Raw genomic sequence first — 24,718 nt, forward strand, 5'->3', positions numbered from 1 at the left:
CTATTATGAAATACTGATCATTTCGAATCTAAGTGAATGGTTTTAGTACCTGATGAGGCCATAAATATTGTCCACAAGAGCGTGTTGTAAGACACACACATACTTGCAGGTCACCTTAACTTAATTACTTTAAATCCTTTCTCATAAATCTGAACAAAGAATGGGTACTTTAGCTAGTTTATGATAAATCATAAGTGGAAAAATACCTTTTGTGTAATGTATATTTCTGTATATTGACTAGAGAAGTGATAATACCTGCCTCCTGTGACACTCTAAAGCTTTTATATCTTGGTTACATGTAATTCTGTACTTCTTCTTTGTGTGGCGTGAATATGCAGACTCATCCAAACCCCTACTGTATCTATTGAGCAACAGGGATGAAAGGCTACATAATGATGTAAAACATGTCAGTACCAAGTATTGACTAAGATAACTGATAAGCATCCATCCATTTGACTCCTATGAGGCAACTGTTCATGGAATATTTTATTTACAATTATTATAGATGCAATACTCCTTTGAATATTTTGGGTGTACATTTGTATTATAACTCAAGAGACATTATTTCATATTTTAATCTTTATATTTAACCATTATTCAAAGACAGTAACAAATATGCTTGTACAATAAAATGGTATGAAACATAAAACTCTAAATTAATGGTTCATTATTGTGTAACAGATAAGAAACTGAGCTTCAGAAACACATTTCTAAAAAATGTTAATTTTTATTCCAGTTGCTACAGCAAAAAATAATAGTATTTGTCATAGTTAATCTTCAACACGACATACACCACCTTGACAGATGTTGTTCGTTTCAAATCCATGGTATATAAGTCCAGCAAGAACTCCCTGGAAGCCAGCATTATAATCTAAGGCCACTGAATTGTGCACGGTATCAGTCCTAATATCTGAGTAGCTGTCATTGGGGCCAGGTCCTCCAACTAGGGCACCATACAGGATATGTGCATTAGGTTGACACCCTCTGAATGTATCCCAGTTACAGTCATACGGTTCATCAGGACAGGAACTGCAGTAAGACAACAAGAATACTTAAAATAGACTGATAATTAGGTTCAAACATGTCTCATTAACCAAGAGTGACAACATAGAAATAAAAATAATGAAGTTTCATGAAAGTTGAAAATGAAACATACTCTACCCTAGCACTACTGTAACAGATGGCATTTGTGCATTCAGTCACTGTGGATTGAAAATGGAGTATTGAATAAAATTAGAGAGGTTATATTTTAATGTAATGGGAGCAGTGCAAAACATTGTTCCCACCTGCAAATTTTGGGCTGCATTCCATGAAGTTCTACAACATTTTTTTCAAAAGCAATTGAAAGTGCTGATATGAAACTTTAGAAAGGCCAAATTACAAAAGGAATATTATCAATATTGATCAGATGATAAGCTGATCAATATCTCAGTTAAATCTGTAAGTGCCGAACATCACACTTGCTACACACTGCTGATGCTAGAATACCAATGCCACAAGTATGATGCATTGTGTAGGTACCAACAGAATCATTTATTGTGTTAATCTTTTAGTAATTCATTCATATTGAATATGACATGAAAGATGAAGGTTTAGGTCTTTCATACTTTTTATAATTATGACAGGAAAGGAACTGTTCAAGGGGTGGCTAACCTACAAGGTCAAACTTTCTTTTACATCACACGCGGAGTGACAGTAACTGTGTAGTAGTCCGTGGTTTCACATTTTCACGCCTGGCAAATCCTGGGGCTGTACCTTAACACTTTGCAACTGTGGAATTCACTGAGAATGTTTTCACAAGTTGCAGCGCTGCTGGAGACCTACAAAGCCTGACAGGAAAAAGGAAACTAATGACTGATGATTCCAAGTAGTATTCAGCAGATGTGGGAATTGTGCTCTTCCTGTGTTTGTATTTGGAATAAATTGTGTAAAGAAGAAATTACTATGAAATTTTGTATATATTTTGCATATATATACAGATATAAATACAAATACTTTACCTTGAGTGCAAATGTGAAATTCTGAAAAATTAATTGGTGATTTATAAAAACATTATCAGCTGTATCTCAACAGAAATAGAAGGTAATTATTTAATTATTATCTAGGAATTAAACACAGGGTTTTCTGAGTAAAATGATCTTAAGTATTAGTTTCTGAAGTATGTTTTCAATTTTACAATAATATGTTTGCAAACCATCGCAAAATGCTCCGGCATTGAGGGTAGTATACATGACACTTGCAAGGTTAACAATAGTGAGAAAGTATTGTGTTCTGGGTCCACACTTCTCTACAGTATTTACATTAATTTATGACTAGCAGATGTACCAATCCTTATGGGCATATCGGTGATGTCCTTGAATTCTGTTTATACCTTTTGTTCACATGTAATTTTTAAGCAGTGACATTTGCACTCCCTAATATCCAGACAGGACCTACCAATACCCACCAAAATACCCAAATAGTGCTTGGACAATCAGATGCTCAGGAGTGCATGCTTTAAAACATAAAAGCCGAATTTCCTGAAGAACCATTAGAATTACAAAGAAAATGCATATAGGATGTGGCCTTTTCTTATAGAAAACTGAATTTTAAATTTCCTTCATTTGGTAATAGGACTAACTATTTCCTTTAGTGGATAAAACATGCAAGAGTTCAGTAAATACCTAAATATTAATGGCCACCATTTAGTGAACATTAATTGTTAACAAATTAGAATAGGCTTGTAACTAAATATGTGAGGTATATCCAGGCATGATTTCATTTCAGTTGATTCAATAGTTTAGGCTTGGTTGAGCAGGAAACTATTATATGATTTTAAAAATAATTTTGCAGATATTATGTTTTCAGTTTAATATCTTGAAACAAAACATGCCAGAATGTACCCATTGTTTATTTTGATACCTCTTATAATTAAACTTTTTAAAGCCAATAATATACCCATCATCACCTTGGTGTCCCTCTACTTCTCTAGCTCTCCAAGGTAACCTATCCTCCTCCATTCGCCCCACATGACCCATCTGTCATTATGTAGAGCTTCATTCATCAGTTTTATTCATAAACTGACCGAGTAAATGGCCGAGTGGTTTAGGTCACGCAGCTATCAGCTTGCATTCGGGAGATAGTGGTTTCGAACCCCACTGTCGGCAGCTCTGAAGAAGGTTTTCTGTAGTTTTCCATTTTCACACCAGGCAAATGCTGAGGCTGTACCCTAATTAAAGCCATGACTGCTTCCTTCACACTCCTAGCCCTTTCCTATTCCAACATCGCCATAAGATCTAACTGTGTCAGTGCGACATAAAGCAAATTGTAAAAAAAATAAAAATAAAAAAAAATCCTAAATTCCTTATCTTCTCATTTTGAGTAGCCTCCTGCCATTCTCTCCACCTGTTTGTACCAGAAATCATTCGTGGTACTTACATGTCCATGACATGAATAAGAATTCTTAGTTCACCCAGCCTTCACTCCCATACAGAGACGTCGGTCTGAAAACAAACCGATGTAAAGAGAATTTTGTCTGATAGTCTAGCAGCTGCTTGTTTATTACATAAATATATAAAAATATAAGTTTGAATTTCAAATTCCTCTTGTGTTTTAAAATGATAAACTAAAAATATAATGGAAGTTGTAAATTTTAACTTTATTTCTCCCAGACTTTTGAGTAGGTTTGAAGCTTTTAGTGTTCTTGAAATTCCTCTATTAGAAATGTGAGGACAATAATGAAAGATAATTTATTAAGGAATACTTTTGATGTACACAGGCCGCCATACTTGGCAAATCACAGACTATCAATACATCAGCTATTGCTTTCATATCAATAAACATATGTCACTGCTAAGCTGGATACTGCTGTTCAGCATGGTTTAACAGCACTCACACCAAAATGATAGACATCCAGTTGAACTAGGCAATGCAGATCATAACAGGATGCATTCACCCTACAAACATCCATTAGTTACCTGCCCTGAGAAACATACCTCCACCATATTTAAGGAGACTCCAATCACTGTTGAACATCTGGAAGACTATAGAAAAGAACCCTCACCTTCCTATTCATACAGATACATGTGTGACCTCTGTCAAAAGATTGAAATCAAGACAACCTTCTTGGCAAATTGCACTTAACCAAAAGGACAGTTTGTCAGCATATCAGATGTCTGGAGACACCAGTGGTCACAACAATTCCTGCCACCCCATCTTCACATCATAGAAAACACTTGCGAGTGGCTGGCTAGATTCCTTCCACCCAGGCAGCTGTGGAGGACATTTAAAAGAGTGAGGACTGTTCATGGCAGATATGGTACGACTCTTTTCAAATGGGGATGGAAGGACTCACCTTAGCACAAGATGGAGTTGAGTAATATGGTAGAGTAAAGTTGCTCTTGCTATACCCTGTTTGAATTGCAAGTTAATCAGCTGAAAGTGCTAATCCATGTTAAAAAAGTTATAGATTTAAGTGCCTTCTTCTTTAAAAAGTAATCACCATGTCTGTAAAGGAAGTAGCTAAGAAGATATCAGCTTTTAAAGGTAGCATTTCAAGCTCGCCTAGACTCAGCAGTCAGTGCCGCCAATCCACTGAACGTGCTCCAGGCGCTTGGTGGCGAGTTTCAGGAATTCAAGAAACAGGCCAGCGAAGACATCTCCAAGCTTAAAAGGGAGTTGAAGGCTCTTGAAGATCGGCTCCAGAAACAACATGGCACGTTGGACGAGGCCGAACAGTACAGTCGCTGGAACTGCCTTTTATTGCATGGTGTCCCGGAACAGCCATCTGAGGATGTCTACATTAAAATGATGGACACACTGAAAAATAAACTTTCGGTAGAACTTTCAATTCTTAATGTGGATCGCTGTCACAGGCTAGGCCGCCGAAATAGAACGTCTGCTGAAGTGGTCTCACAGGGAAATCGGCCTATCATTATAAAGTTCCTACGATACCATGATCGTGATCGAGTGTGGCGTGCGAAGCGAGCTTTGAAGGGCAGTGGGCTCGTGCTAACTGAGTCCCTCACAAGTGCGAGAAAACATATCCTTAATCAGGCAACGGATTTATGGGGACTGCAGAAATGCTGGACTCAAGATGGACGCATTTTTGTATTAAGAGAAGATGGAACAAATCTCAAATATCCATGATGGCACAGTTAAAAAACACTGCAGGGAGTAGGATGAATTCATGAAATTAAGAGAAAGAAATTATGTGTGTAGTACTGGTAATTAATTTATATTTGTATGTGTATAAGTGTGTGCTTGTGAAAGTCAGTGGATCTACTCACCAGGTTGCTGGGGTAAGCTTATTTTACATCTCACTTAATTTTTGTTTTTCATTCTGCTTAGTTTCATATGATTGTTGACCAGTACAATGGTAATACTACTTACCTGTATTCCTCTCCCCAGCCCTCACCCTCCCCTTCTCTTTCATCCCTACCACCTTCAACAGGACTTGTGTTGCAAGAGCAGCTCAGTAGCCACCTGCGATCGTTACATTGTTGTTATCTAAATGGCCAGTCATTATTAGCTCATATGGAAGAGGTTCAGGCTATTTTTGAAGTGAACAATGTACATATTATTGGAATCAGTGAAAGCTGGATGCGTACAGACATGCTGTCATCGACAGCTAACCTTGACAGATACTCAATATTACGCCATGACCGCATTGACAAAATAAGCGGTAGACTTCTACTTTATTACAGAAATTACCTAAAATGTAAGATAATTTCTACATCTGACCCACGACTTACACTGCGACTGGAATTTTTGTTTGTAGAATTAGACTGCCATAAAAAGATATTAGTAGGGATTGTATACAAGCTGCCTAAAATATGACAGATTGATGATTTTGAAGAGGCATTAGCAAATTTTATCTCGGCATACGATGACATTATAATCATGGGCGACTTTAACACTAACCTTTTGAAGCAGACTAGTGACGTGAACAATCTACTGAATTCATTTCTCGCTACAAACATGACAATTTTACCCCTCAACGCTACTAATCATGTTTATTACTTTCACCGCACAAGTCATACCTTAACTGATCTTCTTGTGACAAATCAACCTCAAAAAGTAATTAAGCACGGACAGATCCCTGCTCCTGGCATCTCTTCACATGACCTATTGTACGTATGTTATTCTACATGAATACCTAAGTACAAACCACACTACATTACAATACGGGACTTACGACATATGGACCGGGGAAACTACGCTACGATGCATATAACTTGCCTTGGGATAGTATACGTAATTTTCAGAACATTAACTCTAAAGAAAACAAATTCAATTTACTGGTACTGGAAATATTTGACAAGCACACACCAAAGAAACAGGTAAGAATCACCCACCATTCTTCCGCGTGGCTAACGGCCAAGATAAGATCTGCTATGGCCAGTCATGACAAACTGTACAGACAATACAGACAGACGCATGACACAGATGATTTCGAGCGATACAAGATTCTGAGAAACAGAACCAAGCAGTTAATTAGGAATGCTAAATATAAATACTTTCAGGAACTGATGAACAATAACAGCCCGAGACAAAAATGGAGTAAATTACGCACGTTAGGTATGGGTAAAGCTGTAGAGAAACATGTACCAAGCATATCGCTAGAGGTTTTAAATGATCATTTCGCATGGCCAAGAATAGCCTCTAACTCCTTCCCAGAAAATTCACTAACCTTGTTACAAGAGCAGTCTGTGTATGAGCAATTCTCTTTTAGAAATATCAGCTCGAATGAAGTTAAACGTGTGATATACTCTATAACATCTAATGCCACAGGTAATGATGGCATTCCTATATCGCTTATTAAGGATATCTTAGGAGATGTTCTTCCAATACTAACTCATATATTTAACTACTGCCTGACAAACAGAGTTTACCCAGATCTTTGGAAAGATGCACTAATTAGATCCATCCTGAAGAGCTCCAAGTTAGATTCTCCTTCAGATTATCATCCAGTATCCATTCTACCACCCTTATCCAAGATGCTTGAACATCTAGTTCATACACAAGTTACTGAATACCTTACCAAGCTTTCCCTCCTTAATCCCTTTCAATCCGGCTTCAGGAAAGGACATAACACTGCAACAGCTTTACAACAAGTGACAGATGATATCAGATGTGCAATGGACCAACGGGACATGACTGTACTGACATTATTAGATCTCAGTAGTGCCTTCGACACCTGTCAATCCTCAGTTACTACTGCAGAAACTTCAAGAGCTAAATTTTAATAGTGTATCACTTCGTTTCTTTTCCTCTTACCTTGAAAATTGCCGGCAACATGTAACAGTTGGAAATTTGAGTTCAGGATGGCAAAGTAAGACCCTCAGTGTCCCTCAGGGGTCGGTTTTCAGACCACTGCTATTTATCATCCAAATTAATGATATATCAAAAGCTCTTAAATTCTGCAAATTGTAAGTGTACGCGGATGATGAACAGATTTACTATCATTCAAAACCGAGTGATATTGATACTGCAATTACTAAAATAAATTCCGACCTTCAACATCTTAGTGACTATGCAAATAAAAACAGTTTATTAATGAACCCAAATAAGACTTAAGTTATTATTATTGGTACCAGTAAAAACCTTTATTCCCTCAAGCAACAGAACATCTACCCAACAATTTTAAACAATAAAATCATACCCTACTCTACTTCAGTGACCAACTTAGGAATTATCATGACTGAGACTCTACACTGGATTCAACAGGTGATAAGCACATGTAATAAAGTACATAAATGCTTATATCTCCTGAAACGGTTCGCTAATGTATTCTCTGTTCGACTTAAAGTACAAATTTGCTCTCTTATACTACCTATATTTGACTACTGTGACGCTGTGTTGATTGAAATAACCTGTGACAGTAACAAGAAACTGGACTGGAGCCTGAACAGCTGCATAAGATATATCTTTAATCTGCGATATGATGCTCATTTATAACCTTATTATAAGGAGCTGTTGTGGCTTCGAGTGCGCCAGCGCCGTGAACTTCACATGCTATCACTTTTGCACAAAGTACTTTCCACTAATACTCCCGACTATTTCTCTTCATCTTTTTCTTACCTCTCGTCCTATCATGAGCACAATACATGATCTGACTCCTCTCTTGCCATACCTGTAAACCGCACTGCTGTGTACAAGCGCTCCTTCATAATCTCTGTGTCTAGGTCAGGGAATTCGCTACCTGCGAACATTAGAGACAATCCTCATCGCAAGTTTAAAGTGGCTTGCCGGGAGCATTTGCTGGGTAGATCCTGCTGACTTGCTAGATAATTGTTGAGTGAATGAAGAAATGAATGAGATGAATGAATGGATTACTGAAGTTACATCATTTAAGTGTATGCTATTTTGTGTATTTTAAAATTAAGGATTCTTTCATTATTATTATTATTATTATTATTATTATTATTATTATTATTATTATTATTATTATTGTACCGGGCGGTACACCTCCGCGCCGCGAATTCAAATATTGCGCCAGTTGAAACCTCTCTACAGGAGAAACCCTGAACTTTAACAAACTGTATTAACTCAACGGTTTCTCGGAAGATGTCACTACTGTAAATTTATTTGCTCCATATCAAGAAGTTTGAACATTCTCTAACAGATGTCGCTACCCAAACCTTGGTGACACACTCTGGTGCAATGGAATGAACTTTCTTGAAGAAATATTGTATTCCTAAGTTTTATTTTTACTAAATTTTGTTCTGTGGTTTGTGCGTTGGCAGTATAACCCTTCTCTTTCCACCAGTTTTGAATTTAACCAATCAGTAATTTCTGTAATTAATTTTCCTCCAATCATAGCTTTCTTCCTCAGGTTTCCATGTGTAATTCCTAGTCTACCAATAAAGTTGAAGGAGTGTGCCTATTCATTCTTGAAAGGTCTTGAATTTTCCACGAGGGTATAAAAACTGCTGATTTTCTTGTCTCCGGGCCACTTCAGTAACATCTTTCGCAGTGTGTGAACATATATAGCAGGGGGCGGGAAGCGCCTCTTTCTCCAAGCAGCAGTTCATCTACAAGGTAATGGCCTGTTAACATCTTCATTTCTTGCTAGCTCAGCAGTTTAACTCTCAGGGAGGGTTCGAAACCTTTAGTATGTAAACTACCCTTTTAAAATGTAAATTCTTTTCTGTCTATCTATAAATTACAAATCTGTAAAGCGGGGATAGAGAGTGCTTCACCCTCTCGAACTCCCCTTCATTTTGAATTTGAGGTGACTATGTTTTCGTAACCATTTTTCTCTTCCTTCTTAAACTTATTTGCCGACTAGTCACCTCCCTAGTATGGGATTAGCCCCTGTATAATTGGCCGAATGCCACCTAGGTTTTAAGAAGTTTCATGTAGGAGTGCAAGCTACGCCTCCAGTCAATTTGGTTTTTTGGGCCATTTAATTAACCCAGAGTTTGTTTTCTTCATGTGAAGGCCCTGTAGGTTGGGTACAAGATACCCCTGTTTCACTGTATGTGTGCCTTAAGGGCAGTTAGGAATGAAGTTTGTGGTAGCCTTTGATAGGCTTGTAAAATTGAGAGCGGGTCTGCTCTTTTCCTCTTAAAATTGTAATTAGGATACTTAGGGGTTTTCTGCCCTTTAGCTATTGTGGTGGTGAGCTGAGAGCTCAGAAATTAATCTTGGGGCTCGAAGCCCAAATCTTGTAACAATTGTAATTTCTTAACTTGTTTTCCTGCTACTTGGTACCTGTTACTCTGTTGTTGTTATCTGTTGTTTTTGAAAAGAAAATATTACCTTTGTTAAAGTTTTAAATTAACTTTAATTTTGTAAGTTGAGACCTATTCCTGCCCGCACCTTCTTTCACCTCTAACTACCACGGATAACTCCGTAACAATTATTATTATTATTATTATTATTATTATTATTATTATTATTATTATTATTATTATTATTATTATTATTGCTATTGCTATTAATATTATTTGTTTTATTTGTATTCAAAATTATAAGTTATGTATATATATATACTCATCTAGTGGTTAAGTGTAAGAGAGGGCCTTGAGCCCTAACTTCGCCACCAATAAAGGCATTATCTATCTATCTATCATTGTGACTGTAGAGGAGAAAAGCAGACGGTGGACCATATGCTTTTGAATTGCCTTTTTGTGTGCTCAGAGGCAAGATAGAAGACTTGAACAGCGTGATAAAAGAAACTCTTGATTGGTTTTCACACCTTGATTTTGAAGTGTATCTATGTATGTATTGGGAAATCTGTGCGGAAGAAAGTGAAGATTGCCCCAATCACAGAGATAATGGGTGTATCACATCTGCGATGGTGTGGGCATGTACTCTGTACCCGTGAAACCTCAGTTGTGAAGACACACTTCAAATGAACGTGGAGAGTCACTGATCTCGAGGGTGACCTCAAACACGCTGGCTGAATAGGGTGAGAGATGACATGCGGCTCACCAAACTCAGCTCTCAGGATTCTATGGAGGAAACATTGCAAGAAGACAGACCCCACATAAATGGGAAAATGCAGTGAAGATGGGAAATGAAACATTACAGGATGTGTCTGAATTTACATACTTAGGAAGTACAATCACAAGTGATGGAAAAAGTTGTTGTGAGATAACGAATAAGACAGCTTAAGCTAAGAATGCTTTCAGTAATAAGAAGAAGAACTGGTTTACATCAAAAATCATGTTGAAGTTGAAGACCTATGTATGGAGTATTGCTTATATGGAAGTGAAACTTGGACATTAGGTGAAAAAAAAAAAAAAGAAGGGACTACTTGCATTTGAAGGTACTATAGGAGATTACTGAAAACTAGAGAGAAATGGTGTTTAGAAGAGAAGTAGAGAGAAGATGTTTTATGACACAAATAAAAAGATTGGTAGGATAATCGAATAGGCCATATACTGATGCAAGTGTAATATACTGATATAATTTGAAAACAATATTCTTTAACTCATGGGTAATAATACAAGTATCGAGCTCAAATTATTATTATTATCGTCATTTTATGATTGTGATTTTATTATTATTACTTGTAATGTATGGCTATGAAGTGTTTACATCCATTTATTATTATTATTATGATTATTATTATTATTATTATTATTATTATTATTATTATTATTATTATTATTATTATTATTATTATTATTATTATTATTATTATTTACGTAGTTGAATGATCGCAGTGTTTGTGAGGTTATGTCACGAAACATGTATTGCATATAGACATTTATATGAGTTCAATTAATGTAAGAACCTGTATATAATTTATTATTACCTGTGTATATGATTTGTAATCCACTAGAGAATTGTGTAACAGACTGTAACATCCAGAATGGCACTAGATCAGACGAGATGATGGTAGAATATTCTGTAGAATATAACCATGTTGTTAGGCACTTGAGAATTTATGAGAAGGTATTTTGTTACGTATCTTTCTAGAAGCCTAGCCAGGCACCTATATAAGGAGGCGATCTTGACGGTAGAGAAGAGTTATTGTTTGGTAAGTCATGGTTTAACAGGAGTTGTTCTGACCAGACGTGCGTTGTGTTAACAAGTGTTTGAAGTATGTGAATTGGCTTAGTAAAGTTGGTAGTTGACATGCAGTGGTTGCAGTCTTCATGGGTTTGTGATAGGCAGTTGTTAAAATGGTGGCTTGTTGATGTTCTCAGAGTGAAGTGTTTTGTTTGTGATACAGTGATTAAGGTTATGTGTGTTTAATTTGTAAATAATTGGAGATAAATCCATGTATGCAAGTTGGCAGCATTTTGTGTGCATCATTGTGGTTACATTAATACTTAGACATGATGGGTTATTGAAGAAAATAATAGAGGGTACCGCAGAGGGAAACATTTATAGAGGGCGACCAAGATTAGAGTACATGATGCAAATATTTGATGACATGAGATGTGATTCCTACTATGAACTGAAAAGGGAAGCAGAGGAAGGTGAAGAATGGAGAGCTATTGACTAGAGAGAGAGAGAGCTATGTATACAGTTTGTAACAATAAGGTACGGTTAAAGTTTCAGGACATATTCTTCACATGTAGAAGGAAATAATTATGCTATATGGACATGGGTCTGGTAAATCTTTATTTCTATGTTAGAGCTCATTTTCTACAACTCTGGCTTGCAAATATTCAGTTCATCATAGTGATGGGGAATGCTCTCACTTGGAACTCTCGAGACTGACGTCACAGATCTCAAGACTCTTGCGAGAATCTTGAGATTGATTCTCTTGTGCTGTGATCTGTGTGATGTCCCAGTAACTAAAAGTGTAAGCTTGATAGTATTTCATCGGCAGTTATTGCATGAAATAACATTCTGATAAATTTAGTCAAACGCCTAGAAAAATACTGCATGTTCAACTATGAGATGAAAAATAGTGAGTTGGACTGTAAGTTCCTACAGTCTGACTTAAACCTCCTACGTAACTGGTGTAAAAAGTGGCTGCTTGGTTTGAATACTTCAAAATGCAATGCAATTACATTTTCATGTAAGTTGGAACCAGTAAATTACCCTTACCGTTTATGCAATTTTCAAATAGCTTGTACGAATGAAATAAATGATCTTGGTGCGACACTTTCAAACTGTAACGGTCTTTCTTTCGAGAAACATTTAGACAAGATTTATAGGAAAGGGTTTACATTACTTGGCTTTCAGAAAAGAAACTGTGCCAAACTTGTTTCTCCTAGAACTCTAATAACATTGTTTTGCACTCTAATCAAGCCATTGTTAGAATACTGTTGTGAGGTGTTGCTATCTTTTCAGCAGTATTTAATACAAAACTTCGAAAGAGTCCAAATAAGGTTCATGAAATAGATCAGTTACAAAGGTTTGGGTATTTTTCTCTCTTCGTCCGATTACGAGTCTTTTTGTGATACTATGAGTATGAGGACATTGCACTCACAACGCAGATGTGCCAATGCCCTCTTTCTTTATAAGTGTCTGACGAATAGAGTGGATTGCTCAACATTATCGGAGTTGATTCCATTACATGTTGCTCGTCACAATACTAGGCAAAGGTATATCTTTCATCTGCCTAAAGTGAGAATTGTGGTTCCGGCTAACTCATGGCATCTGAGGGCATTAACATCACTGAATGACATCGGAGAATCAGTGGATTGTTTCCACTCATCCCTGTCTAAAATCAGGCATGCCCCAATGACCTCATGAATGTAAGGCCCTCTCTGTAAAATATGTAAATATGCATATGTTTTTAGATGTACCATAGTTTAATAATGTAAATTATTTAAGGATATTCAGTTTTATTTATTTATTTTAAAGTGTTGTAAATATCCATATATAAAGGTCTCTAGATTTAGTTTGAACTTGGTTATTATTTTATTTATTATTATTTAAGGTTTATTTGTTGTATATTATGTTTTATTGAATCATCTTTAATTGGGAAAATAACCTGTTGATGATAAATAAATTTATCCATCTATGAGCCCCTTAATACCATTGACAAAAGTGAAAACAGAATGTCAGTATCTTAAACCGTTCACAAGTTATTTGAGGTGGATATCTTAGCTGAATCCTTGTGATGTACCCCTTCCTGGATACTTTGCAATTGTTGTCAACAGGGTAACTTCTTGTGATGCAGACCAGGTCAGAGGTGTTCTCTGTGATGATTCCCCTTCAGTGATATTATGTGTTTTGTGGCGGGAAGGTTATTATATATTATTACAATTATTGTTATTATTTATTCATGAAAGATAGAAAGGGATCGTGGAAGCAACATATTCAAGTGTTGGGCAATGAGAGGTAAACTGTGGATGGTACAAGGGGAGAAGTTTTTTTTTTTTTGCTTTACGTTGCACTGACACAGACAGGTCTTATGGTGACGATGGGATAGGAAAGGCCTAGGAATTAGAAGGAAGCGGCCATGGCCTTAATTAAGGTACAGCCCCAGCATTTGCCTGGTGTGAAAATGGAAAACCACAGGAAACCATCTTCAGGGCTGCCGACAGTGGGATTCAAACCCACTATCTTCCAGATGCAAGCTCACAGCTGTGCGCCCCTAAACGCATGGCCAACACACCCAGTATGGGAAATAGCAATAAGTACGAGTAGTTAGGAAAATACAAGGGCACTAGGGGATGAACAAGAACTGCCAACTTTGGATGAACAAAATAGATGTATTCAAACACAAGCCACAACAAGTTAGGAATAGTACAGCAAGAAAATATTGGAAGATTAGAACACATTTCACAATAGATTATACAGATATCAGTTACATAAATATGACTTGGATTTTATCCAAGTAGAATAAACAAAGCACAGAATAAACAAACACTTACATGAAACAACACAGATGTTTCTCAACCAACTGTACGGGTAATAAGAAACATTAGGGAAATAGGAAAAACAATTGAATAGGAGAGTGAACCAAAGAACATTTTAAATGACCAAGTCCAGGCATACCATCAGACTTGATGTGAATAGAGAATAATGTGTTATGGCGAATGAAGTTATCAGTCCAGAAGTTGAGTATAAGATATCTTCAAAGTAGAAAAATATTTAAAGCACGGAAGTACGAAAGGTTACAAGTAACAACTCTCATTATTGTTCCGTATTGAAGATGACGTTAGGCATAGATATCAAGGATAATTTAATAAAAAACCACCTATTCAATACTTTCCACGTTTAATGTGGTTATTCTCTACATGATTTTATGTAGACTTATTTGGTCAGGTACATGTTTCACCCATTATTTTGGGCATCTTCAGCCTGTAAACAACCTTTAGGTCAAGGTTTGGGACCTATTTAACCAATATAAACATACCAATATATACACTATATACAACATATACATTATATACAAACATAAGTTAATACAGTTAAGTTTTTTTTTGGTCCTAATCTATCTAATATGAAAAATGTCCAAAACTAAAATGGATCTTCTTTTCGGTAAAGAGGATTGCATATCGGGGTTTACCGAAAAGAAGATCCATTTTAATTTTGGACATTTTTCATATTAGATAGATTAGGACCAAAAAAAAACTTAACTGTATTAACTTATTTTTGTATATAATGTATATATTGTATATAGTGTATATATTGGTATGTTTATATTGGTTAAAAAGGTCCCAAACCTTGACCTAAAGGTTGTTTACAGGCTGAAGATGCCCAAAATAATGGGTGAAACATGTACCTGACCAAATAAGTCTACATAAAATCATGTAGAGAATAACCACATTAAACGTGGAAAGTATTGAATAGGTGGTTTTTTATTAAATTATCCTTGATATCTATGCCTAGTACGAAAGGTTTTCAAGCCTATTGACAAAATAATGTTCATCTTCACATAAATTCCCACAGCATATAAGTTAAAGGAATTAGAGATCTACTTCTCTCTTTCGATAATGATCGAGTGCAACTACTCGAAAACATAGTCGTGCAAAGTTTACAAATGAGAAGTTTATGATACTTCACAGTCAAATAGTGAGTACCATATTGAGGTGAAAATTTACGCCAGTATAGCACAAAGATGTTGTCCTCTCTCCAACAGCCAAACGAAGTAGTAGGCGAAGAATGCTGCTTATATGGGCCAGTTGGAGAAGGGAGGTACAGGGGAAGTCATGACACACGGCACTAGAAATGCTGAAAACATCCATGAAGAGTTTAGAGTGTAGAGTCAATGACGTCATCCAGGTCTGACACAGGGAGACTGACAGTAGTCCAGTAGCTCTGGCAGTGTGCGGATGTCAAACATCGGGAAGAAAGCAGCGGAAAATGACAAATGCAGCAGAGGTGAGTTGACAATGTTACAAGCATCCTATATTTGCTTGCCCTAATAAGTAGTCTCCGAAATGTGTTAATCATAGCAAACCACATTCTGCCTATAGCTACAAGTATAAAGTCCAACCTACCCCTGAACCTTTCCATCTGGAGTCCGTAGTTTCTGCTATTTCATAGGACCTACTTACTCCAGCTCACCCCTCCTCCCTCCCCTCCCCTGGTTCGGAGAACATAATCCGTTTCATAACTGTGGTTCTCCAGAACACTCCGCTTCCTAAGTCCCCATATCCTAACCTAAATCCAGGTAGCGGCACGGTTGATTCTTAATACACATGTGGATGTGGGTTATACGGGGAATAAAATGCACTCTGCATTATCAGTCATATATAAGTTATATTATGGCAATATAAGAACTCTTAATGCCAACCGTGACCTACTGGATACTTCTCTTTCCCTTTATTCCCTGTATGTTTTTGTCTTAAATGAAACCTTCCTTTCGCAGAGCCAACAATGACACTTCCCTAACTATCAATTTTACCGAGCTGACTGGCTGAACAAAGCTCAAGGTGGCACTGTAATGGGAATTAGGAAAGGTCTCACTACTAAGCGTCACTACTATCCTTTTCATACCACTTTCCATGAATATTTAATCATAGACATTTTTCACTACTGGAAAAACTTTTACTATCGCTACCCTTTATTTACCATCTGGTAATCCTTGACCCTCTGAATTCATTCAATATATTGATCAAACATTTCATGATTACATTATTGTAGGTGACATTAATATCATCTCTTATGCTGTGACAGATCATAAACTATTTAACGATTTGTGCTTTCAATATCCGGGGCATACACATCGCTTTCTCCTTCCCTACACTTCACCTAAACAATAGTACTTCTGATATTCTTATACTATCTCCTTCCTTTGCCCTTTTCCCGAAAATAGATAAATGCTTACATACAGGTAGTGATCATACACCTGCCCTTATTACTGTTCCTGGTATCCTTAATCATTTTTGTCATTCCCCTCCAAAGTGCAGATATAATCAGGCAAATTGGAATGCGTATCGTGATACAATTACCATACTTCTCCAAGATGCACCCTCCCTTACTTCCTACCAAAATCTGCTCCTCTAGTAATCGAACATGCCCTAACAACCGCTGATAACTTACACATACCCTGACACTCTTATCACCCGTCCAAACTTGCTATTCGCCCTAAAGGCCTCCAGCTGTTAAGACTAGCCCATGACCTTTACTATATTATACCAGAACACGTGACCCTAAAAAAACACTTCAACATGCTAGATCATATACCGGTATTATTAAAGTGATGAAACATAAACAATGGACACTTGCTTGAAATGAACTGACCGACCTTCACGAACCACGTAAATTTTGGAGCATAAGAAATCCTTACCTACCTACCCTCCCACTACTGATCAGGAAAAAGCAGACATACTGCTCAGTATTATGCTTCTGCTTTTTCCCCTATCATATCACCTGACTTTTCCCACCCCAATGAACCTCTCATTGAACAATTATGTCACCCTAAGCGACCTGACCTCCAACCTTCCTTCGCTCATTATCCTCATATTCATTATTCCCAACTTTTAAATATCCCTATAATTCCCCAAGAAATACGTGATGTCCTATGTAACCATAAAACCACTGCTCCAGGTTCAGATTCTATTATGTATCAACATCCATGAAGCTCCTGATTCCTTAATTCATCTCTTTAGTATTCTCTACACCACCATGCTCCACACCGGTGTATATCCTGATCACTGGGGTAGGGCACATATCCTTCTTTTCCTTAAACCCGGGAAACCATCTTCCGATATTCGCTCTTATCACTCTACAGTTTATTGACAGTCTTATCAAAAAAATTTTAATTTGTCTTATCCCGTAGAAATTCTTGCTTTCTCATTTCCCTCCATCCCATTCCTCCTTTCCAAGCCAGTTTCTGTCCCCATTTTTCTACTCAAGATCATCTTTTTCATATAACATCCTCCCTCAATACCTATCTTCGCCCCTGTCATACTGCGGACTTGGTATGCGTGGATGTCAACCAGGCCTTCAATACTGTGTGGCATCCTGGTCTACTGTTTAAATTAAGGCATCTCCCACTTCCAACTTCCATCATCTGCTTCTATTTAAGTACCTAAAATCCCATACTGCACGGATTATCATTCATGGTACATCTTCCAATTCCTTTCCTATTTCTGCCAGAGTTCCACAGGGCAGTCCAATCTTTCCTCTGTTATATGTGCATTTTACCCATGATATCCCTCATCCTGACCTACCTATTCATCTCTATCAGTTTGCTGATGACCTTCCCGTCTTAGCTCTTTCTACGATTGCTCCTACATTAACAAGAAAACTCCAAGAATTCCTTGATATCCTTGAATTGTGGCTTAACTCCTGACATATTTCCATTAATACAACTAAAACTCAATTTGTTGTCTTTCGTAAAATATCCTATTTATGTCGTCCATGTTACCGAGTCCCACTAACATTGTATAATACTCCCCTACAGGAAACAAATCTCATAACCTATTTAGGCAATAAAATACAAAACAACCTTAAATGGAACCATCACCTTAACACTGTTTACAAACAAGCCCTTTCCCATTTCTGTGCTCTGCATATGGTTTCTGGCTATATGTGGGGTCTTAAACCTGATGCAAGTGTAATGGACTAGTATAACTTGGAAACAATTCTCTAACCCATGGGCGGTAGTTTATTAGTGTGAGGATCATGTGTGTATAATTTGTAAACAAAAATAGTGTACACAATTGACATAATTTTGTGTGTGCATCTTTCTGAATACAACAAACCTTTACAAACCCTTTATATTATACCAGGAATACTGTTCTAAGTTAAAATCGCTGATGTGTGAAGTTATATCGCCCACCGAGCGAGCTCATCCAGCAGCCTGCAAGCATGCCAGCTGAGAGTGACGAGGAGTTGTGACGTCACGAACTGTGGAACGCGGTCAAGGCCACGTTGCGTCAGCCGATAGAATGTTTGATCCTTTCCATCGTTGATATCTTTTGAGTGAATTAAGGTATGAAGAGATGAACTACATCGCCGTGTGGCCCGATTTTTTATGATTATGATGCCCAAGTTTGAAAGAAATATGTTAAGAATTAAGGGAGATATTCAAAGAAATAAAACAGTCACACTTTCTTGGGGATCCCGCATAAAAAGGCAGGCATTTCACCTGTGAACTCAGTCCACCTTGTGCCACAGTCGACGCCGGTCGGTCGGCTGTTGGTCATTCTGCTGCCATGATGTAAGTTGCCAGTTGGACTCTCCGATGAAAGTTTAAGTCCGTGTACTATTGAATTTAATTCTACAATGCATCTACAAGACAGAAGAATTACAGTATCATTTGCGTGTGATAACAGAAGTTGCGTATGAGTTGAGACGTGAACAGTTAAGGTGTTTAACTATTTACAGGAACAGTGAGATCCGAACTTATATTTCCTCACTAGTACGATATTATGCTACCAAGTACTTAAATGTTTGAATTACAAGAGATGATAGGATTTGAATGGCAGTATTTGAACTTTACAAAGTGATTTAACATTGAGTGCTAAAAGTGATAAAACTTGGTCGTTAGTGAAACGTCAAAACTGTACATAATTTTGTATTTAACCCTAACAAGTGATAAAACTGTGCTAATAGCGAAATCTAATTCTGTGTTTCAAACTGTACAGTTGATTGAATTTTGTAGTAGTGAAATGTCAAAGTGCATGGTTACTCTACCAAGGTGTTAGAACATTTCATCAAATTATACATTTATGTTACAAGCTACTGACACAAGTAGTTGAATTTAACAGTGCTATCGAACTTAGGATTTATTTTCCAAGTGACCAGATTCACGATAGAACATAGCCTTAGAACTGTGGTTAAATAAACTGGTGCAGTTAACATTTCTTAATTATCCAGATAGGGCTTGTGTTGAACCCAGGACGGTTCTAGAAAGGACAGTGTTTCCTTTTTCGCCATTATTTAATCATGAACGGGACTAAATTCACAGAGCAAATTCTTTGGTTTCATTTTATTTCAAGAATTAAGTCGAACTTGAACTGTGTAAAGTTTGAAAGTGGAATGTTTTATTTTCTATGTCATTACTCAGCCAAAGTTCTCATATTTAACTTTAATAAAGTGACTTATTTATTTTCCGTGGCTGATACATCACAGATTTAATTAAGAGTTCAATTTAATTTATTACTTAACTCAGTCCAGTAGTAATGACTGTGTACGTCAAGTTCAGTGATATTGCATTGCAATTATTCGGTGTCATCAAACTGTGAGGACAGTTTATCATCACTTGTGATTTGTTTAAAATCGCCATTAACAATAAGTTTGTTTGTGCAGAACAAACACTTTATGAGTCCATTTCGAATCCTAGTGCAGTGTTACAACCAATACCACAAGTGTTCCTAGATCATCTAGATCTTCTAGATATTCAAGACCTTCTCGGAAGATGGTGCCACTATGAATGAACATTGCAATCCTGCAGTGTACCAGGATCAGCTCAATCCCAGGAGAAATACTTGTTGTAAGTACTGTGCTGAGGTGATGTTGATTTCTGATTTTATTTTATGAGTAAACTTTTGAGCAAAATTAAAAGCATTCCTCTATACTTATTTTACTTCCCTCTCCTCTGTAACAAATCAGATAGAGACCGGACACCCCTGTGTCAAGTCTTGTGTTCAGCTAGCCGACATAATCAACTTTTACTGTTACAATATCTACAAGTCCTTTATTCGACCAGTTATTACATATGAATCTATTACTTGGATAAGTGCTGACAAAAAATAATGTATGAACTTACTTTAACTCGACAGACACGCCCTCCGTATTGCACTCCACCTTCCTCTAGATACCCCTTCTGCTGATTTTCAACCCCTCTACTCCTTTCCCACTACCCTAGAATGTATTCACTCTTTACGTCTTAAATACATTCAGACCGGCATCAGTTACAATAATCCACTTATCACCAAAGCTCTTACCCTTTCCCCACTCGCTTTGGCAATCCTTCACAATGCTTCCACTCCTTCCACCTCCCTCTTGTTTCCCCCTGGCATTACCTAGTTTCCCACTTATTCTAGGCACCACTGATTTTGGCATACCAACTTATTGCTCATTTACGTACTCGTGGGCAGAGTGATGCCATGCCACAACACTGCAGTTTGCTTAGTGTTATAGTTCTTTTTATTTATTTTTTTCTTATTTATTTGTTTATTTCTTTTTTATTCTATTTTTATTACTGTAAAATTTTCTTCTGCTTCTTATTATTATCATCATTATCGATATTATTATTACTCTTCGTCTTCTCTTTAATTCTATTTTACTCACCAGTGCTAGAAATATTGGTTCATATATTCATAGGATATAAACTTCATGGTTTTGATCTGTATTGAATTGTGATCACAATAATAACTAAACTTATGTTGTAATGGTCCACCTTTTCAATATTATATTATGCAATGTTTACATTACATTTCTAATCTAGGAACTAGTTTTGGCCTTGGCTGGCCATCATCAGCCATAATGCAAAACTGTAGAAACACATCCAATAACTAAACAAATGTACAAACACACATAAATGACATTAAAAAGTGTTAAAAACATCTGGGATGAACCATGTGATATTCGGGTACAATTACCATACTTCTCCGTGACGCACATATTATATGTGCACAACATGTAAAATATGATGAAATTAAATTCAGGCTCTAAAATGTGTTGCAACATGTTAAAATGTTCCATTAGTGCTTGTTGTTAAAATATCATGAAAATGCTGAGAAGTTCCTCTGTTAGACATTGTCAATGGTTGAATCAAGGACGGCACACGAAGATATGGTTAAATAACTGTTAACTGTTAAAAATATCCTGTTTGACCTTCTAATTCCCATTTTTAGAAACATCAAACCAAGAAGTTGTAATTCATCTTTTCTTACTATTCACAGCACCTTTCCTCAGCAGTCATCTGTTTCCCCACATCATTCAGCCCCGCCTTAATCCCCTCTTCCCCTCTCTCTCCTTTCCTTTCCCCGCTCTCTCTCCTTGCCCTGCCCTCTCCCTTTGAATCTTACAACTGTTGGTATGAGGCACACAACAGTAGGTCACGCACTAGGTTCAAAACAAAGCACTAGAATCTATTTATTCATTTTTTCTAAAAACAGCTTTGGCCAGTCTGTCTGTCCATTCTACTGGACCAATTTGCTTCATTTCTGTTTTATTCTCTCCAGAATTATCTGCCAGTGAATCATCAGGCATTGATAGGTTTCTGAGTTCAGTCAACTACGAGCAATCCAAAAATAAAATCATTAAATGATCACTCCAGTAACTGAAGGCTTACCCTAGCCTGCAATACACTCTGTACTTAGCAGATTGCACACAGTTAAGGAGCAATATCTTTATGTAAAGATGTTGGCAAAGCTAAACAATGAATCACCTTCGACTTCCAACTAGCCTTCGACTCTGTCTGGCATCCCGCGCTCCTCTTTAAACTCAGATTCTTTGCCTTCCCTATCTCCTACATCTGTCTGATATCCTCATACCTCACCAATCGCTCTACCCAGATATCCATAAACAACCAACTCTCCCCCCTGTTCGCCCTCACACACGGAGTCCCCCAGGGTTCATCCTTCTCCCCGCTACTCTTTATCCTCTACGTAGGCAATATCCCGCAACCTACCCCCGTCCGACTCCTACAGTTTGCAGATGATACAGCCATCCTAGTCCCACTATACTCAGACCAAACAATCAACCGAACCATCCAACCTTACCTTAACACCTTCCTTTCCTGGTGCGACCCGTGGCCCCTGAAACTACACCCCGATGAAACCCAAGCCATCCTCTTCCACAGCAACCGTGGCAAATCCAGAACCACTCGCAATCCTGACCAGCCCACCCTCAAAGTTCGGGACACCTGCATTCGCACCCAACCCATCTTACAATACCTTGGCATCCTTTTTGACCGGCACCTAACCTTTCACCCCCACTCCCAACACCTCAAGTCCACAACAGCCAACCATGCCCGACTTGTGCGCCGCCTGGCCAGCACATGGTGCGGTCTCCAACCCGCCCTCCTCCTCCACACAAACAAGTCCTTTGTCCAACCTTTCATAACCTACGGACTCACCACCTGGACAACCAGAGCTAAATCCAACGCTAACCTCTATCGCTCCCTCCTTTCCATAGAACAACGCACGGTATGCCACGCCCTCCGACTCCCATTCCGCTATCCCACATCAGACCTCCACGACATCTTTCCCTTCCCCAAACTTGACTCCTACGTCCTCACCCAATTCCAGCACGCCTACCAGCGAGCCCTCGACGGTGATCACGTGTCCCTAAACCACCTCCTCAATGGCACACCTCCCCCCACCCCACATTTCATCCAAACAACTTTCCACCTATACAGCTCCCTGCCCCCACCCTAGGTGGTGCCACCCTGACTACACCACCTCTCACTCTCCAGCCCCATCTCCCCAGCCACAATAGCTCCCATCGCCTAACAGCAATAATATAATACACGACACACTTGGGAACCCTCGTACACGTCCTCACCACTCCTCCTTCAATAGTAATGCCCCCCCCCCCACTCTGCATCGGATGTCCTCCTTCCCTGTGTGTTCATTAGTAAGTAGAAACTAACAATCCATCCATTGCAATCAAATATGTATGATTTATTTATTTTATTTTACTTTATTTTATTTACTACATTGTAACCAAACAACCCTGTATATGACTTCATTACAACAAAATATGTATTATTTATTTATTTATTTATTTTAATTTATTTTGCATTGTATCCAAACATTCCTGTATATAATAATTTACATAATAATTCTGTATGTAATTTCATTTCAACTACACTGACTGACAGAGCAAATGCAACACCAAGAAGGAGTGGTTCGAAAGGGATGAAAGTTGGGCAAAAAACAGAGACGGCACGGACGAATATTTGATGTTTATTTCAAACCGATATGCAGGTTACACAATGCGCACGGCATCGACTCGGTAGGATGTAGGACCACCGCGAGCGGCGATGCACGCAGAAACACGTCAAGGTACAGAGTCAATAAGAGTGCGGATGGTGTCCTGAGGGATGGTTCTCCATTCTCTGTCAACCATTTGCCACAGTTGGTCGTCCGTACGAGGCTGGGGCAGAGTTTGCAAACGGCGTCCAATGAGATCCCACACGTGTTCGATTGGTGAGAGATCCGGAGAGTACGCTGGCCACGGAAGCATCTGTACACCTCGTAGAGCCTGTTGGGAGATGCGAGCAGTGTGTGGGCGGGCATTATCCTGCTGAAACAGAGCATTGGGCAGCCCCTGAAGGTACGGGAGTGCCACCGGCCGCAGCACATGCTGCACGTAGCGGTGGGCATTTAACGTGCCTTGAATATGCACTAGAGGTGACGTCGAATCATACGCAATAACGCCCCAAACCATGATGCCGCGTTGTCTAGCGGTAGGGCGCTCCACAGTTACTGCCGGATTTGACCTTTCTCCACGCCGACGCCACACTCGTCTGCGGTGACTATCACTGACAGAACAGAAGCGTGACTCATTGGAGAACACGACGTTCCGCCATTCCCTCATCCAAGTCGCTCTAGCCCGGCACCATGCCAGGCGTGCACGTCTATGCTGTGGAGTCAATGGTAGTCTTCTGAGCGGACGCCGGGAGTGCAGGCCTCCTTCAACCAATCAACGGGAAATTGTTCTGGTCGATATTGGAACAGCCAGGGTGTCTTGCACATGCTGAAGAATGGCGGTTGACGTGGCGTGCGAGGCTGCCACCGCTTGGCGGCGGATGCGCCGATCCTCGCGTGCTGACGTCACTCGGGCTGCGCCTGGACCCCTCGTACATGCCACATGTCCCTGCGCCAACCATCTTCGCCACAGGCGCTGCACCGTGGACACATCCCTATGGGTATCGGCTGCGATTTGACGAAGCGACCAACCTGCCCTT

General features: G+C 38.5%; 1 protein-coding gene across 4 annotated transcripts in view; it reads right to left on the bottom strand.

The window, feature by feature from the left end:
* Positions 1-622: 622 nt before the first annotated feature.
* Positions 623-24,718, bottom strand: part of LOC136875263 (endoglucanase E-4) — a 226,725-nt gene continuing 202,629 nt past the window's right edge. For all 4 annotated transcript variants that reach the window (XM_067148874.2, XM_068225319.1, XM_067148873.2 and 1 more), the window contains one exon: positions 623-1,029. In XM_067148874.2, coding sequence (XP_067004975.1) covers positions 771-1,029 — 259 coding nt within the window. In that variant the 3' untranslated portion in view covers positions 623-770. The remainder of the gene's footprint in view (positions 1,030-24,718) is intronic.

Source organism: Anabrus simplex, chromosome 1 (assembly GCF_040414725.1).
Source record: "Anabrus simplex isolate iqAnaSimp1 chromosome 1, ASM4041472v1, whole genome shotgun sequence".
In the NCBI taxonomy this organism is placed as follows: domain Eukaryota; kingdom Metazoa; phylum Arthropoda; class Insecta; order Orthoptera; family Tettigoniidae; genus Anabrus; species Anabrus simplex.